This window comes from Fistularia commersonii, chromosome 10 (genome assembly GCF_037954325.1).
Source record: "Fistularia commersonii isolate RoL2024-O1a breed Wild chromosome 10, RoL_Fcom_v1.0, whole genome shotgun sequence".
NCBI classification, from domain to species: Eukaryota; Metazoa; Chordata; class Actinopteri; order Syngnathiformes; family Fistulariidae; genus Fistularia; species Fistularia commersonii.
Window position 1 is genome coordinate 12,203,882 of NC_141293.1, and position 19,155 is coordinate 12,223,036.

At 44.9% G+C, this 19,155-nt stretch overlaps 1 protein-coding gene and 1 long non-coding RNA gene across 2 annotated transcripts; one reads left to right on the forward strand and one right to left on the reverse strand.

Annotated features, from left to right (window-relative positions):
• Window positions 1-1,091: 1,091 nt before the first annotated feature.
• On the forward strand, window positions 1,092-7,548 carry nr1d2a (nuclear receptor subfamily 1, group D, member 2a). Its single transcript, XM_086153787.1, has 8 exons — window positions 1,092-1,514; window positions 3,427-3,654; window positions 3,744-3,832; window positions 3,937-4,081; window positions 4,330-5,039; window positions 5,132-5,317; window positions 5,723-5,933; window positions 6,233-7,548. The coding sequence occupies exons 1-8, from the start codon at window positions 1,484-1,486 to the stop codon at window positions 6,430-6,432; spliced, it is 1,800 nt and encodes a 599-aa protein (XP_086009913.1). The 5' UTR covers window positions 1,092-1,483; the 3' UTR covers window positions 6,433-7,548.
• A 1,313-nt stretch (window positions 7,549-8,861) lies between these two features.
• On the reverse strand, window positions 8,862-17,850 carry LOC147230402 (uncharacterized). The gene is made up of 3 exons (XR_015106695.1): window positions 12,531-17,850; window positions 10,018-10,080; window positions 8,862-9,727 (listed from the first exon to the last, which is right to left on the reverse strand). It is a non-coding gene; the product is annotated as an uncharacterized LOC147230402 (long non-coding RNA).
• Between the last annotated feature and the right edge of the window lie 1,305 nt (window positions 17,851-19,155).

The window sequence follows — 19,155 nt, forward strand, 5'->3', positions numbered from 1 at the left end:
CAGATGTGTGAATACGTGGATGAATGGTTGTATGTCTCTATATTCAAGATTCAAAGTGTTTATTGTCATATGTACAGTCTGGGAACATGTTCCCTTGTACGATGACATTCTTATTTTTCTGTCCACAGTGAAGCCAATTGAATAATGAGCACATTATTGCAACGAAATGTAAACAGTATTAGGAGGATGTGCGTGTTCAAAGAAAAGGTGCATATTGAAACGTAAACAGTTGTGTTCACTTTATGTGCAAGTTGAGAAAGGGCAGACTGACATCTGTATGACGAATGAATGAGTGAATGGTTGTGCATTTTTTTTACCTCTTTGAGACTTTCATTGTTTATATTTTTATCATAAATCTGCATTTTGTGTCTATGTATATGTTTGTCCTTGAATGTCAAGAAAGGTGCCTTCAATAAAAATGGATTATTGAGATAAGAAAAACTATACTGATCCCCATAGGTGAAATTCCTTTGTCCCAGCAGGGTAACAGGTATAATGTCAATAAATAAATGTATATAAATATAAAGGTCGAGGACAGAGGATAGCAAGACATCGAAGAATAAATAGACAGCAGATAAATAGACAGCAGATGATAACATCATGGAACAGTGAGGGTGAAAAATTAACAACCAGAACGAAACAACAATATAAGTAGAGTAACAGAAATAGCAATGAATAAAATAAATAAAGAAAAATAGGCAGGGTGCATGCGGGCTGGGACAAACAAGGATAAGAGAGACAGCAGAGTTGAATATTATTATTATTATTACTATTATTATCAAAATATCTGCGAGCAGATTTTTTGTCCACGCTTCCCTGTGACGCTTGAGTCGTTTTTTATTAAACGAAACAAAACAAGGAAGAAAAAAAAAAAAAGACGAGGAAAGAACAGGACAGAAAACGTTGCAGGGCCGTGCTCCGGCAGGGAACACTGTGCGCTGCAACGTGACCTCGGTCTTCCCGTCCCCCTGTTACGTCGGCGGGGGCGCGTAGCTCCGCCCCCTCGCTGTCCTGAAAGTGTGTCACTGGGTTAAAGTGGCTCGCGGCGGCCGGGCGAAGGGGCGTGGCCAGCGGAGGAGGAGGCGGAGCCTGAGGGAGGGGGTCACATGGGCGAAGCCACTACTGAGAACATTTAGTTCTCTTGACTAACCCGCAGGCACACACAACAAGGGGGAAGTTCCTACGGAGCAGTCTAGCGACGACCCCGCTCTCCGGAAGCGTCGTGATTCACAGGGCGCTTTGCTGTTTCTTCCCCCCCGAAGTAGACCTCTGTTATGATTCCACGGTTTTGACGCCGCGGCTCGGTGTGCTAGCTAACTCCCCCTCCCCCTGTCCGGGTTTAGTCTTCCGCCGCACTCGCTTGTGTTTTCCCCCCAGTCAAGAGTGCCACAAGTCGTGACAGTTGGACGCTGTTACTGTCCAGTCGTTTTGTTTTTATTTGCGAGAGAATTTCTTCTTTTAATTTCTCCCTCTTCGGTCAGAGATGCCTGAGGACATCAGCACAGCCAAGCCAGGTAAGAAGATGTTTGCTAAGTTGGATTCGAGCGAGATGGCGACGTTTTCAGTAACGTGCATTCTGTTTTAAACTTGATTTAAAGTTGATTTCAATGAACTGCATCTGTGCAAACGTTATTCCCCGGTAAACCTAATAATTTATGCAGCTCTTTCAGCAGCGGTTTGTGGTTTAATTGCACAATATAGTTGGTTTTATTTTTTTCCATGCTAATAACAGATCAATCCTCGATGTCAGTGAATGCACCATCGCGGATAAATCCGTGAATCCAGGGCAGGGCAGAGCAGAAATGAATGGTGACCTGGAAATATTTTCCCCAGCATCGCTTCAAATGCGACAGCGAGGTGTTTAAACTTGCTTAAATTGACGCTTCTTTGCTCAAAATGCCCTATTGAGCCCCTTTTGCCGTGTTTAAGAACGAGGTTAGGAGTGCCAGTGTGGCGTTGCGTCGGTGTTACATTTACACTTGACACAACAACAGTGTTCCACTTCCTCGCTCCCCCTCACATGGACAGAGTCCCCTAGCCATGTGTCCGTGTGTACACGCTTTCGAGAACACGCGTCTGATTGGACGAGGGGCGGAGCGCCTCGCGCACATTTCCGAGCGATGCGTCGCTCCGATTGGCCACGGCCGAGCCCGTGACGCGGCACATTGCATAATCCGCACTGTACACAGCAGTCCGCGTCGCGCGGCTCCGCTGCAAGGTACACGTGAGAGCTGCTGACCTAGATTCAGTTCCCCTCCTTTGCTTTCACAGACATTCATGACAGGTCCACGTGTGGGTGGGCCTGGAAGGGAGCAGTCGTGGTTGTGAGGTTAGGTAATCGGCCACGATAACCCCTACATTTATCAGTTTATTTGTGTACACGCTCAAGCAGAGGAAATGAAGACCCTTTAAATATTATTATTATTATTATTTTTTTTTACATTTTTCTAATGTTCTCCTCTGGTGTGTACTCCCTTGTGGTTCATTCAAGTATTAAATAACCACAACCCGGACGGAGGAGTGAATGGAGCCGTTTACGCACTTGGGACCTCCTGTTTTTATGATCTTATTCCTGTATTCCACCTTCACCCTGTGCTCCATTAGTGTCCCATCAGCCGTCAACTTGAAACCGTTTTTTGATGAGCTGCCACGTTTTTCAACGTTCCGGTCAAACGTGCAATACCACAACCTTTTTTTGGGGGGGTGGGGGGATAATGTGGCCTTCTTCAGTTCCTGAGGGTGTTGTGTTGCTCCAGTGCTTCAGTGACCCTGTCTGGGAGTCAGTCAGCACAGCACACTCCCATTGCATAGACACCAGGCGTGTTATATAACAGTGTTATCCAACCAGCAAGCACTGGAGGTGATAAAGCAGGTCAATCGCATACCGATCAGGAAATATACTGTTTCCAGTGTGTGCTCACTTAAAGGGGGAATGTGTTTCTTTTGTTGTTCCTTTTATGACTACGGACCTGTCTGCTTTTCATTCAGAAAGGCGAACAGGTAAAACAACCTGAAGGGTGTCTGTGCAACACTAGAAAGAGCTCAAGCTGTTTACAATGAACCCGTGAATTAAGTTTTCCGAACAAGTAAACACACCCAAAGGCCTTTCGAATCTGGATCCTGCTTGGTGTGATTAATATCTAGAATGATGAGCTTCCTTCCAAAGCCTACAACCACCATTAAAAATCAGCAGAAATACCAAAATATTCCAAAAACATTACCCAAATAAAAAGAACAGTCAGTGAAAACACTTCATAATATTCATCAATCCTCATGGTTTTAATGAATAAGACTTAGAAGGGACAGAAAGTATGCCAAGTATCTGTGTGCCGTAACATGTGTAGTAAAAATGTGGTTATTTCCCGGACTGATGAAGGTTAAGTAGATTTTTACCAAAAATGTCTAACGTAGCTGTGTCTTCCTCAGGAGGAGTCATCGCCTACATCTCCGGCTCTGCCTCCAGCCCGGAGTCCTGCATGAGCACCAGCCCCGGCGGCGGCTACCTGTCGGCGTCACCCCCCGTGACCCGCCCGCTGCTACCCAGTCGGGCTGTTGGCATGGTGGTGGACATCGCTCCGCCCGCCAAGAGCGGGCCCAGAGCTGGGGCGGACAAGGCCGGGCGCTCGTCCACTTCTGCCAAGAGCAGCATCACCAGTAAGCAGAACTTCTGAGTCGCGCTGTTCCTGGAGTGCATATGACGAAGAGTAGAAAATTAAGGATTTTTTTTCCAAACTTTTCTGAAGAAATCAATGGCATGGTGCTGCTGTGTAAGGTCTGCGGTGACGTGGCCTCGGGCTTCCACTACGGCGTCCACGCATGCGAGGGCTGCAAGGTGAGACGTGTTTCTGGAACGATCCGCCTCTAAATTCTCTCCACCCTCTTGTGAGACGAGGCCATGGTCTAACTGCTTCTGCCGCCACGTGCTCTGCACCCCAGGGCTTTTTCAGGAGGAGCATCCAGCAGAACATCCAGTACAAGAAGTGTCTTAAGATGGAGAACTGTACCATCATGAGAATCAACAGGAACCGCTGCCAGCAGTGCCGCTTCAAGAAGTGTCTGGCTGTCGGCATGTCCAGAGATGGTGAGTGCTAATTCTCAGCGTGTCGCGCTATCGTAGCCTGCGGATAACTTTTTGACGACAAGAAGAGTTAACATGTCTAATGTGGAGGAAGTGTGTGTGAGGTAAGATAATTATTTTGCAAATAATAATGGTCATAAAAGATAAGAGCAGCTGCCAGGGAATCTCCATGGGAATGAAATGCGACGGCATGCGACGGCACGCCCCTGAGTAAAGGAGTGATCTCACGTCCTTTGTCGTCTCTCCCTCAGCTGTCAGATTCGGCCGCATCCCCAAAAGGGAAAAGCAGAGGATGCTGCTGGAGATGCAGAATGCCATGAACAACATGATGAGCAGCAACAGCCAGCTGCACAACATGCTGCACGGCCACCAGAGCCCGTCGCTGCCCATGGAGTCGGTGGCCATGGAGTCGCTACCCGGCGACGCCGGCCACTCGCCTTCTTCCTGCCACTCCTCTGCCTCCGACTCGTCGTCTTGCTCCAATCCCTCCTCCCCGCAGTGCCCCCAGGACTCAGAGTCTGTGGTTTCCATGGACACCAACTCAAGCTCGGCGTCCTCCTGCGGGTCGGACAGCGGCGAGGACGAGGCGGTGGTGACGGGGAACAGGCAGCGCCAAGATGCCTTCGCTTACGGCCAGCAGAGGCCCAAGTGTCCGGTCCAGGCCTCGGCTTCATCCGTCGCCCAGGAGACGGGCTGCGACAGCCGCATGGAGGAGCCGCAGGAGAGCTGGAGCTGCTGGAATCAGAACGTCGTCGCAAGGGGTCATCAGGGGAGCCCGTACGGCCCGCATATCACCCACCCTGCCTTCAACGAGGAGAGGGGAGGCTACTCGAAGCAGCTCGGCAGCGCCCCTAGCTGCGAGCCGGCAGAAGTCGGCCAAAGACCGCATGAATCCAACCCACACGCTGCCTCAACCGGTTACAGTGGACCAACCGCCTGCGCCAACAGCCGAGCACACCTGGTAGGACAACCGGGAACGAACAAACATGTTGTTCTTCTCGAAGAAATCCATCCGCCCACCCGGCCCCACTGACCCTCCCCTGTCCTCCCCAGGTGTGTCCCATGAACACCTCGCCCTATGTGGACCCCAGCAAGCCCAGCCAGGAGATCTGGGAGGAGTTCTCCATGAGCTTCACCCCGGCCGTGCGGGAGGTGGTGGAGTTCGCCAAGAGAATCCCGGGCTTCCGTGACCTCCCCGAGCACGACCAGGTCGGCCTGCTGAAAGCTGGAACGTTCGAGGTAAACAAGCGCTTCGACGGTGTTGTCTCTTCTTTGAAGTCAGACGCGTCGGGAAGTCAGAATGCGCCTCCGCTTCTCCCAAAAACATAGCGGGCAGCTGTGCGCTGACGCATGTTTGCTCTGATAACAATCAGAATGGGAGGGAAAGCCACTTCCAATTCCGAACCGGTCGGGTTCTGTGCGACTCAACCCTGAAAATTATTCATTTTCAGGAGACAGAGTTTGATATTTTAAATCAACGCTTCTTCATCCCTTGCCATTAATGGTCAGCAATTGAAATCCTTGACATTTCAAAATCGTTTTAATTTGCGGTAAATGTCTGAATTCACAGAGTTCTCATCTAAAGTCCATTATCCAACCATATAACAGCTAAACTAAGCCTGTCCTCGTGTCGCCCTCTCCCAGGTGCTCATGGTCAGATTCGCCTCTTTGTTCAACATGGCCGAGAGGACGGTGACCTTCTTGAGCGGCAAGCACTACAGCATTGACACGCTGCGGTCGCTCGGCGCCGGTGAGCTGCTCAACTCCATGTGCGAGTTCAGCGAGAAGCTGATGGCGCTGCAACTCGACTCAGACGAGATGAGCCTCTTCACCGCCGTCGTCCTCGTTTCAGCCGGTAAGAGACGCTTCGCTGGCCTTTGTTTTCAGAAAAGAATAAAATAACCCCCCTCCCCCCCGAGATATTAGTCACTCAATGAGTCTCACAGTCATGGCAGGGGAAAAAGTGTATCATGAAAATGTTCTGGGTGATTCCCTAAACTATTCAATTCAGGGATTAGCATCAAGTTTTAAATGGCCGGAAGATAAATTTAAATGTGATGAGATGGCAAATGAACAGAAAATGTGTTTTAAACAATGTGAAGGAGGTAAATGGAGGACATCCAGAACTAACCAAGGCTCCCTCATTATTCCCAGACCGCTCGGGGATCCAGGACCTAAACTCTGTGGAGGCCCTGCAGGACAAGCTGATCCGGGCCCTGAGGAACCTGGTGATGCAGAACCATGGCGAGGAGGCGTCCACCACCTTCACCAAGCTGCTGCTCAAACTCCCCGAGCTGCGTTCACTGAACAACATGCACTCGGAGGAGCTGCTGTCCTTCAAGGTGCACCCATGAAAAAGCTTCCCGAACCACCGCCAGGACCTGCCTCTTACCCCCGTCACCCCCACATTACTCGACCAACCCGGTTGTGTTTTCTTTGTAGAATGTATGAAAAGTTATTTTTTATTCTATTTTTGTTATAAAGTCTGAAAAGCGGAGATGAAATGTACTGTATTTATAGGCGAGACAGCTTACGCTTGTTGCACACAAACACACAAATGTGGCGCGTGCCAACGTGCACCACGGACATGTGTCAAGGGGTGCCTCTTTCTCTTTGCAAAGCTAGAGGCACTTTTCTATTTTCCGAAAGAGTAACTGGCTCTATGAATGGATCGATTAAAAGAGTATAGGTAATATTTTTAAGTTTTTATTTTTTTTTGTTTGTTTTTTTTCCTCCTCCAAAAGCCATTTAATTTAAGAAGTGTAATCTCTTTGACAAGCGACTGAATGTGACACATTACTGCATGTTGTATTTGGTCCAATATTTTGATTAGTGTCCGTGTGAAAGGCAAGCTATCGGTAATGTCTTGAAGAATGTGTGGGACCGCTGCTAATGCATGGCTGTACTTAATGCGAACAATTATATTTGAATTTCCTCCCTTTGGCCTCAGAAAGCATCACTTCCTCCTTTCAGTGTATTTCTGTGTTTATAGTGCTTTTTTGTATTTAATTTACTTTTTTTTTCCCTCTCTTTTTCTTTATAAATGTGTCCCGTGTCAACGGCCTGAACACTGCCTGATGATTTCTGGGGGACTTGACAGTGACTTTTTTTTGGAGCACTACATTTGTACAGTTTCTATATCAATAGAAAACGTACAAATTAAAAAGACAACAAACCCATCGCAACAAATTTCACTCAGTGTTGTGTACAGGCAGCATAATCACAAGGTGTATTCTCCCACTTTCCAGTTTGTATGATTTTTTTTTTTTTTAATCAATGTTTGTGTGCTTTTAGCTGAGCACTGAATTTAAAAGTTGTCATCTATTTTGCTGAAATATCTTTTGTCTCTTCTACTGGCAACACTGTCAAATGTAAATAGGTATATATAAATATATAAATATACATATAAATATCTCATGAACATAGAAATATGAATATGATATAGTATGAATAAATATGCAAGAAGGAAAGTTGTGTCAAGTGTTTTTTTGATGTTCCAAAATGGCCAAATACTTGTCATAGTTACCACAGGGGGGCGATGTTTGGCCACAACCTATTCAGCGCCATGGAAGAAGTCACAAGACAATGTTCAATTTAAAAGAAAACACCTAAAATGAGGATGAACAGATACATGAATATGCCGGCATTCTGATATTAAAATAAACAAACAATGAAATAAACAGGTTTTTCCCCATTTCACACATAGCTTCAGTAAGCTAATCTACATTCCAATTTTGTCCGAAGGAAAATACCTAAAATAGAAAGTTCCTGCTCTGCACCCTCCCAACATGCAGCCTGGAGGGCAAAGTAAACAGGGTGTTGAAACTTTGTAAAATTCCTTCATAATTTCAGTCATTCATTCCTTCAATCATCAGCGAGTGGTTTTGGACTTGGAGGAAACCTGTTGTCTGGTTCGGCCGGTTTGGCTTGAGTAATAAAAATGATGTAAATATTACGATTTAATCATCATACATTTTTTTATTATTATAAAATCAGTTTTTTACCTGAGCAAAATAGATTTGATTGATGACAATGACATGTATGCAAATGTATGTATCTTTGTATGTGTGAGTGCACATTTGTGTGTTTGCATATCTGTGTGTGTGCGTATATGCACATAGAACAAACAAAACTAAAGTGTGTTTATCCGATTACACATAGTCCAATGATGACTTTTAAACTGTGAAGTAAATTGGACTGTTTCCATGACAGGCAGCACGGTGGTTCACGCTTCCAACTCACCGCAAGAAGGTCTTTGGTCGGGCCTTTCTATGTGGAGTCTACATGTTCTTCCCATGTCTGTATGGTTTGCCCCAGGGTTCTCTGGTTTCCTCCCACAGTCCAAAAATATTCTGGAGGTTCACTGAAGACCCTAAATTGCCCAATGAATGTGAATAAGTGAGTAAATGGTTGCATGTTTCTGTACGTGCTTGGCTGCGTCATTCTCCAGCAACCCCGAGTGCAGGATAAGCTTAATGGCTAGTGAATGAATGTATGTTTCCATGACCTCTTTGATAATCTGGTAACTCCATCAATCTGATCCATTAATCTGGTTTATACATGACTGAAAGGCACACCGGATCCCAGCAGGTTACACATTTGATAAGCTGAATAAACCCCCCCCTTCGGCATCCCATCGACATCCAGCTCCTCTGTAGTCTTTTTCTTATGTTTTTGATTGTTTTGTTGGATTGTTGCATTGTTGGACTGGATCCCCGAAGACTAATCCCTCAGGTTTTGTTATTTGCGCTTGTTTTTTTTTCTAATCAAATGAGACAGATTATACATGCATGTTGTTAATAGAAGAAAACCAACAAAGCCTCTTAGATTTAAAACAAATGCATCTTTATTAAATCCATGTGTCCAATAAAGTTTTTTTTACACAAATATCACAGGCAAGATTTGTTGCAATCTTCAGCAAATATGTGCAAATTACACATATAAATTATATCACTCTTGTATCATCTGACTTTATCGTGTGTTTCTTTAATATCCCTCTGAGACTGAAAGAAGGTCTTCCAAATGAAAGAGGTATGAACGGGTCAGTGAATCGTGAGAGAAGAGGGAGGGGTGTCCCATATATGAAATAAAACATTATCATGATTTATTCTTTTACATCTGACACACAAAGTTTTAACTATGCCACCGTCTGCGTGTGTTGAGGGTTTTTGGTATGACCTCTGACCCCTCCCCAGAGTGACGGCGCCTCCCACAGCGCTTGATTATTGTAGTGGGATCAGGTGGGCCGTCTGGATCCCACCTCCTGAGCTGTGATTCCCTCTGGACCCCTGGGTTTGTCCTCCAACGATGATATTCCACAGTAATAATTAGCAAAAATTAAACCTTGAAATTAATCGCGTAACCTTTGACCTTTAATATTTTGTATTCGTCATTTGTTGCAGCAGTGGGGCAATGGTCAATTCAACCACCGCACGTAGCAATACAATGAAAACTACGCGTCTGCCTTTTGGACATCGTACCCCGTCTCTGCTGCGGCGTGGAAGCGTCGACTTCCTGTCCGTCACGCCAGTCAGACAGCGATGTCACAGTTGGCTATCCAATCACGGCCCACTTCACACGGCGTTGGACTCCAAGTGTCGGCGCGACTGAGATCCTCCAATTGCTCTGCAGGGTACGATTCCTCGCAATCTTTAAATGTTCAATGACATAAAGAAAAGCACTCTGATAAAACAACAAAAAAAGAACTTTGTGCTTACTTTATATTTATTTATATTGCTAACTATCAATTAGTTTTGGAGTTCATAACACATTCATTGAAATATATGTGATATCAGACAAAGCTACAAGAAGTACAATTTTAGGAAAGAAAATAAAAGGGGAGGAGTTACAGTGTGTTTATTTTGTGCGCGTAAATTAGGTATATTTGGGAATTTATAATCTTCAGTTGATGCCAGTCACTGCATCATCATCACATTTACCATAAATATAAACCGGAGATGTGGTATGGCGTTTCCCTCTCTTCTCTGAGACAGACTCCGATCCTGAGTGAGGATAAGTAGTATAGAGAATGAATGAATGTTGCTGTTTAAAAATAATGAGAATAATAAAAATTATCATTATTATTACAATCTATAAGTGGAGACATTCCCCCCCAACAGTGAGTGGTCTGAGTTTAGCCACGGCCCTATCCTCCAGCTGGGATCAGCCCCACTGTGACCCTGTGTGTGTGCAGGATAAGCAATATACATGATAAATGAATGAATAAATGTGGCATTTGGAAGTTCTTCCTGCTATTTGGCAGGGAAACAAGACATGCCAAGGAAACTTGACCAATCAAATTCCAGGTAAATTATAATTAAACCCTGATGGATCCCTGTGGTACCTTTTCTGCTGCAGAGTGCTTGCTTCAGTGACATCACTTCATTAGTAGAATTTGTCCTCGGTCACTTCAACCCAAGAAGAAGAAGAAGAAGAAGAAGAAGAAGATAAGTCCGTACGGTGTCCTTGAGTGTTGAGTAAGGTACCTTAGTCAAATTTTTTTTTTTAAATTCGGATTTTTTTTTTTGGTTGGATTTAAAATAATTTCTCACCCCAAAGCAACCTTGGCTAATAATGCCTCACTTTCAGAAACAGCTTTTTAACTTGTCAATCTTTTCAGGTGTTGAACTTTAGAGTCTGTTTGTTTTTGCTTTTATTTTTCTTCCGGTGGTTGAGACGTCCTGTTTTACTTTGATAGTATGTTTGTGTGCATGTCTCATGCTTGACTTTACTTCTTGTTTCCATCTCCCTCGCTCGTGCCCCCCGGGTGTCATCTCAATTCATCATCCCTGCTTCGTGTCCTCCCCTCTCGTCCAATCAGCTCCTTTACCTCGCCGACATGTGACTACTCAGAAGTCATCGGTGAGACCAACGTTTGTAGTTTTAGTCTTGGAAGCACCGTCCGTTTTTCACAGCCTGCCTTTCCCAAACTCACCGTTTCCGAATTTCTGTCTTCTAAGTTTCTTGAGTGACTTTTTAATAAACACGCCCCCCCACCGTTCTGTTTCCCTTCCTGCCCGCAGCCACGTGCACACGCTGGACACAGTAAACGTGGCTTTTCCTCCACTCCTGCTTGTTTCCACATGCTAATCCAGCTCCCCGTATGTCACACAGTGGAATGGATCCCGACACCGCAGTTTTCGGGGCACACGTGCTGCGGGAAAACACCCGACCAACCTTGTTCCCGGTGGAAACAGAGGATTTCTATGTCTGCCTCGCTCTCATCCTTCATTTTCTGTGCTCTGGCATCAGGTTCCTGTCTTTTTGGTTTTAAAAAGGCAATTAAAAAATCCCGGCCAGACGCTGCTCATTTGTTGACTTTTCTTCTTCGCTATAGATCTGTGTTTTCTGCCGACCAATCTAAGTCTGCAAAGCTCTGCTGAATTTTAGTTCAGACGTTCTTTTGAGTATTTGTCGCCCCAAAAAATCAACATGACCTTATGCATTTATTTCATGTGATTGTCAACATGCATGAATGAAGCGAAGAACTAAAGAGAATAATTCTGTGTCTGTCTGCAGACACAGAGGAAAGAGGGAAAACCAACGTGTTGGTTACTGATGAGAAACCCTGGGCTAACGCCAGAGATTACTGCAGAGAGCGCCACACCGGCCTGCCAATGATCGATGTCTTTTTATTTGTGGATGTCTTTTGCTTTTTCTAATTGCCTTCTAATTGTCTATATGTATTCATATTCATATTCATTGAGACTTATAACTGTTACGCTGCTGTGACAAAAGAAGTTCCCCTATGGGGATCAATTAAGTTTATCTCAACTTACTGTGATACTCTCCAGTCACCCTTGACATTTTTCTCCACCTCTTCCAACCTGCCTGCGCATGTTTCTTCACCTCTTCACCACACACTCCATTGCTCTGGACTGTTATACTAAAAATCCTCCACCTTCTCTATCACCACTCCCTGTAGCCTTACCGTTCCTCATGGGTTCCTCTCATTCACATGTATTCTGTTTTGCTGCAACAAACCTTCATTCTGCTCCTTTCCAGAGCACCTTTCTAGAGTTTCCTCTGCCTTTTCCCTCCTCTCACTACAATTCAGAATGTCATCTGCAATCATCCATGGATATTCTTGTCTAGCCTCAGCTGTCGGCCTCTCTATCGCCATACCAAGCAAGAAGGGGCTCACAGCTGATTCCACATGCAGTCCCACATCCACATTGAACTTCTCTGTTGCCCCTACGATATATGAAACACCACACCACTGTCTCACAGCTGGCATACATGTCCTGCACCGCTATAATATACTTCTCTGCCACTCCAGACTCCCTCATATAATATTGTAGTTCCTTTCTCTGCACTCTGTCGTATGCTTTTCCAGATCCATGAAGGCACGGTGCAGCTCCCTCCGACCTTCTCTGAACTTCAACATCATCATCATTCAACATTCATGAGTCAAATACTGCATCTGTAGCACTCTTTCTTGGCATAAACTCACCATGCTGCTGCTCAAAAATGCACACCTCTGCGCTCCGCTACTTTTTCCCCATAGCTTAATTGTCTGGCTCATCAACTTTATTTCTTCGTAGTCACCACAATGCTGCACATCTCTCTTGTTCTTGTCTATAAATGACACAAAAGGAGGACATAAATTCTCCAAGAGTCTCTGGAAATCGCCAGTTTTGAATAAAACAAAAGAAGAACAACACCCCCCCCCAAAAAAAGAAAAAAACAACAGTAAAATCTAACAAGCTCCAATGTTAGAGAATTAGAGAATTATAAGAGAATTATAAGGTGACTATAGCCAAGATATAGAGGCAGTCATGAAGATATTAGAGTTGACTCCACTTGTTCGTTGCTTACATCCATTCGACCTGAAGTTGATGGATTACAAAGATGACGACAGGGAATTGAAAGGGAGTTTACAGAAGCGGCTTCCCTTGCATTTCAGCAAAGATTGGGACCAAGACAACCAAAACAGAAAAAGAGTACTTCTACTTGCCAAACGCTCTAAACAGGACAGAAGCCCGGTCTTACTGCAGAGAAAACTTCAGGAATACGATCGTGGATCGAGGACTCCCAGAAAAACACCATTCAGCATTCTAGCGACCTCAGCCCACACATGCTGCGACAGGACGAGCTTTCGGTTCTCAAACTGAGCAAATCTGAGAAGAACTTTTGGATGTGCGAGAACCACACTTATGAGGGGGTCAGGATGCACCGGAACACAAGGCTGCTGTTCATCTGCAACGAAGGTGACGGGGAAATAATGTTATTTTCTTAATATCTCAGTGACGGCTCGTTCTTCGTATTTGGTCACTCTCAGTGTTATCCAGATCCAAAAATAAGGATGACGATGGCGCTAAAGAAGATGCAGAAAGACACAGACTTCACGGACAAGGATGCAAACGCCCGGCTCCTCCAGCAGGGAGGTAATCCGACTCTTCCCAACATTCTCCAAATCAAATGTCAATCTCCTCTTCCCCTCATGTGGAGGCTTGCTTTATCCTTATTGTTTTTGTTTTGATATTTTTCAAGTTGCCTTCCAAAGAGAACCATTTAAACTAAAGTTTGAGTAACATTAGATCCCCCGATTCTGTTGCTGTGGTGACGCAGGTAGCAATGCTGCATGAAACAACCACCACATTTTAGCAATGTTACTTCCCGAATGTAAAAACCGTATTGATGATTCACGAGGGAAGCTACCTCACCACGGGGATCCGGTTATCCTGTGGTAAAACCTCGCAAACACAATCCGAGCACGTTTGCCGTTTCCAGTCCGGCCGCGTCCCGACACGTGACGGGGGAGCAAAGAATGCAGGAGGCAACTTGATGCATCGGCTCTTATAAACAGGGGTCGACTTGAATGTCACGCTCCTTCAGTTCAGGCTCCAGGTCGGACTGGGTTCCAGATTCTGGCCTCTGCAGGTTCCAAATTAAAAGTTCATGGCCACCGCTCATTCACCGGCGAGAAAAGAGCTTGTTTTCCAGCTCCTTAACCGGCCCGACATAATCGCTTAAAGATTGAATGCAGCCGGAAAAAAGGTCAAGGGGCCGCCTTTCAAACCTGCGCGCTCCCTTTCATCCCGTTGCTGCCGGTGTCACATCACGATGAAAGAGGGAGATTGGGCTTATAAATAACAAGCAGAATGGTGCCAGGCTCCGAGTGACGGTTTACAACCGCTGTTGGGAAGAAGGGGGGAAAAAAAAGAAGATGAAGAAGCAAGAAAGGAAGGCAGGGAGTTTGTTTTGTTTGTCAGCCCGCTCTGTCCCGACGTGCCATTTGGTGCCATATTTGAACCTGACGCCGAGGACAGTAAATCACACTGAAGCAGAAAGGGAGGGAGGCAGGATTTTTAGAGCCTCGGGGAACCAGATGGCTTCGGTTAGAATGGCGTTTCAGTATTTTTAAGAGATGTTTGTGGTGGGTGTGATCGAAGACGCTTGTGAAATTAGACAAAGTCTGCAAAATGTGCTCGTGTGACATTAGATAACCACAAATACGAGTTTTTTTGAAAAAGTGCTTAAGAAATATTGCATCTAATCTCATCAGGCAGCATTAAAACTGACTGAAGCCAAAATGTGGGTCAGTCAGATTTTATTTATACGGCGCCAGATCACAGCACAGTTATACGATGACACTTGCCACGAAGAGAAACCATCATGTTTTGAGATGATTGACGGAAACCCAACATTTCCCCGTGGGCAAGCACGGCGAGGGCGGATCCAAGCTCAATGTGACGGCCTTCTGCCCCGACTGATTTGGATAGAAAGAAAGAGAGAAGGACATAAACATGGAAAGCAAGAGCGTGATAGATATGGAAGGGATCTTATGCTAACAGTCGTAGCGTTGACAGTTACATGGTGATAGTAGAAATGATACATCGATGGAAATAACAATGGTGCAGGCAGGATTGGAGGGGTGGGGGGGTGAGAGAGGTGCATTATGGGATATCCTGCAGCAGAGCTAGTCTAGGGCAGCATAGGGGTCTGACATGTTTTTTCAGAAACACATTGCGAATTAAAACACTGAAAAGCCTCAGTGGGACTGATAAGTAAATTGAATATTTCATCCCCCTTTCATGACAGTCCAATTTGAGATGTTCCCAGTGTTTGTGACGCCGAAGGTTTAACTTTCTACTTATTGTTTACGTTGAGATATATTTCCGCCACTTGCAACTTTTTGTTTATGGCATTCGGATGCTCAACGTCTCAAACGTCTGAATTTTGCAAGACGGGTTCAATCCCTGAATCTCAAAAGCAGCTGCAATTTATGCTTAAATAATCCCAACGATTAACTTCCCAGGATGAAAATACGGTACATTCATGTCATGGATTTTACTTCCCTGCCCTTTTTGCTCGCATTCTGGTCCAGATGTGAGGCCTTATAAAGAGGGTTCTGTGTAAAGCGGGCTGGATTTAGCCCAGATATTCAGGGCTGGGACTGTTTTAAGATGAAATGTCGCTTCTGTTGGGCGAGATATGGGTCATGCAATGGTGGATCTGGGTTTTGGTTCCTGTGACATTCATCGTGAGTCAGCCCCATCCTCCCGGGCCAAATAGCAGCCAAAGCTGAACTGAGCTGGGCACAGAAGTGGGCCATATGTGGGTCAAACGTTCAGCGTGACATCGGGGAAGAAGAAGGACCCCACGTAGAGTTTTTCCATTTCAGATCATGAGGGTGGGAAAACCGTGAGGTCCTGCGGCTCATTCAACGTTTTCTCTGCTGAAATATAGATGTGAGGTTCATGAAAGCCCGATGACGCCTGGGATATCAAGGATTTGGGTGTGAATCGATTGTCAAGCTTACGATCACGTTTATTATGATCTCTCCTGGCGCGGGTGCCGTTTTTCGCGTTTTCACGCTCAGGTATCCTGTTACTTCGTCCCCAAAATCTAAACCCGCTGCAAAACCAGCGCTGGAAACAAACGTACGGGTGGATACCGAGTGAGGAGGGAGGGGGCTGTTGGAGGGGAGGAATGTGAGTGATGCTAAGTAGGATAGAGGTGGGTGGAGGAGGAGGGAGCCGTGGCGGGATGGATGGAGGAGGAGAAAGGAGGACAGGGGAGGACGGAGCAGCGGCTGCAGGAATGTTTCACATGCCTGTCCTCTGAATGACCTCGCCTCCCCGGAGTGTGGGAGATACTGGGAGTAATTAGCCTCCTTTAACGCCGGAGCTAAAACTTCAATAGGGTTTGCAGCCGCGCTGGAGGAGATCAAGTGTCATTCTTAGATAACGATGTTGAGCGTTTTGTTGTCCGCCGCTGCGCCCGTTTGTATTTTAAACATTTTAAACGTCTCGAAATTTCCGTTTTGGTTTGAAAAAGCGGTGCCTATCGGTAATTTCCAATCGTGCACGTCACAAATGCGCTCCATTGTTTGTCCCGCTCCGCCATCGAACAGATGACCTACTTCATCTCCTGGCAGATTTAATTATGGATCCTCCTCACTGCACATTTTTCTCACTTAAAGTCCTGCTCAGGGAACTGAAGTGGCCGTGAATGAAGAGAAACGGAGCCTGAAAAGTATTGATTTTCCTAAAAGGCCACATGGTTTCAATCATGAAATACCAATACGTCAGTCTTATCTGCTTCCCTGCGCTTGGCTGTTATTTAAAACGGACACTTTCGGGGGTCCTTCCCCGGCAACCAGCCGGCTGCTCGCTGTAAACCGGTGTGATTTAAGGCAGGCGGAAGGGTTATTTCACGGTAGGTCGCGGGATGTTTCCAGTCTGCTGGAAGTCTGGAAGCAACTTTGCCCAGTGTTCGGTCAGGGTTTGGAGTGCAGGCTGCGGCAGCCCATGTATTTTTACCGCAATGCTCTGTTTACCTGATCAGAAACCAATTCGACAAGGTTCTTGGGGGGATGTCTCACAAACATCTCGGAACACACATTTTAACCTTTCACTTTTAAATGCATCGCCATTCTAAAAGGCATTTTACATTTTGCGATTGTGGAAAAGCATCTTATCGCCAATGGGATACTGTGTACGATATGATGTCATACCATCCAATATCAAATATTACTGCACGGCACAATACAGTATGTAGGCAATACCAAAATGGTATAGGACAATATCTTATCCCAAAAGGCTAAACAATATGATGCCATATATTATATTTAACAGTGTATACAATTGGACACAATAGGATATTATTTACTTCCAAAGAAAAAAGCAATTCTACACAGTGCGCCCTAATAACATGATTTCCAGGCGGATACTATACCGAATTCTACCATACCATGTTATACAATGCTACATTGTACTATGTTGTAGTATACTGCCATATCCTGATATACTGAACTGCACTCTTCTCTACTCAACTCAACTATAGTATACTGCATTATCTTGTGATATCGTGGAATATAATGTGCAAAGATGTGATGTTACACAAGAAAATGTCAGACAGGAGGATACTATACTGCACTTGACTATCCTGCTAATCTTTATTATGCTCCACTATACTATGCTATGCTGTTCTGTGATTTACTAGACCATCATACTAAGCTATGCTATGCTATACTTTACTAAACTACAGTCTTCTATATGACATAGTAATACAATGAGCAAAGATGTGATGTTGCGCGTGAAGATACAAGATGGCACAACTTAGCTGAATCTCCATTCAAGTGAATCACAAATAGATTATAAAAAAACGAGAATCCGAAATGTATATAAAAAAAATATATGGTCTCATCTGAATGGTGAACCGCAACAGACTCCGTCCACCTCCAACCTCCTACTTCACTGGAAAATAACAGCAAAAATAAAAAGTAACCAAAGAGAATCGGTGAACTGGAAGGTAAACGTGCCGAGCACAAATGCTCAAGTCACAGCTCGTATTTGTGTTCATCGTCTTGAAGGCGACCGGGTCGGGGGGGCTTTACGAGGAATGTAGGTCAGTCTTTTATGCCTTCCATCCCGGATTAGACACAGCAGCTCCTTGGCAGCTCCGTCTACCGTCAGCAGGTGAAACAGCTTTTATCTCAGTTGCTCACCTGGAGGAGCTGTCCACTGCTGGACAAGGAGCTGGATGGGCAATGGAGGAAGGACCCCCGTTTGAGATACACACACCCATGCACACACGCACACATACACACCCATGCATGAACACTCTTTTCAAATGCAGACCATCTGTATCTGTTCAGAAGTCAAGTTAAATATCGTAAATACCCTCTTTAAATAATACCCTGAGTCATTTTTTGACCGAAATGTTTTTTTTTGTTTTTTCTTGACTGAGTTAACTCCTTGTTTAATATATGGCTCAGTATTTTGTGTTTGCTCAAAAACTTGAAAAAAATGACTTGGGTGATTATTTTATGAAGGTGATGAAGTGGATTTTTTTTTCTCAGATTGTCACCTGGAGCAGATGGAAGAGGTGTTTTAACAAATGTAACTATCCCCCTGACTTTACTGGTTAACCCATAATATTTGACTTCTAATTAGTTTGTATTTTAGGAATTTCTTTGTCATTTTTGTAAAGCAAGTAATAGGCTGATCTCTTAGGTTAACTTGTTGCTGAGATAATACCCTGCAGATAAATCCCCTCATTTTCGGTTTCTGTTTTAAGGTGGTTAACTTTTGAATGATTTGGAATTCTCCCCTTCATTCTTTGTACAATGGCCTGTCTGTCTGCTTTTTGGTATCGGAGTTGATATTGAGTGATGTGCGTGTGTGTGTGTGTGTGTGTGTGTGTGTGTGTGTGTGCGTATGTTTGACACCCTGGGTTCAAAGATCCCGCACCCTCATCTTTATCTCCCATGGTTTCCAGATGTTTCCAGCTGTTTGCGATGATTTTCATCTGTTATCACTCTGCTGGAATGCAACCTGGTATCTCTCTCAGAGCTATAGCCCAGGATGAAGAGACGATCAAAGAGCAGGCAGTAAATTTGATCAGTGTCCTCTTGTTTTTATTTAATCTTATTCCTCCGGCAATTTGAGTTATAAGGATTTCCAGCGTTTGGAGACGTTTGTCCCCCTCTGTGACGTCACTTAAAGGGACAGGAACACCTGGTGTAATAAGGAGACTTAAGAAGGACTTAATGCTGTTTCTTCCAAAATGTAAATATATTTTCTAAAATGACAAATACATTTATGAGCCGCATTTAAGTCTGTTAAGAA

Coding starts and splice junctions, on each gene's coding strand:
- nr1d2a (XM_086153787.1), top strand. CDS start 1,484: ATGCCTGAGGACATCAGCACAGCCAAGCCAG. Junction 5,040..5,131: donor CCAACAGCCGAGCACACCTG/GTAGGACAACCG, acceptor TGTCCTCCCCAG/GTGTGTCCCATGAACACCTC. Junction 5,318..5,722: donor TGAAAGCTGGAACGTTCGAG/GTAAACAAGCGC, acceptor GCCCTCTCCCAG/GTGCTCATGGTCAGATTCGC.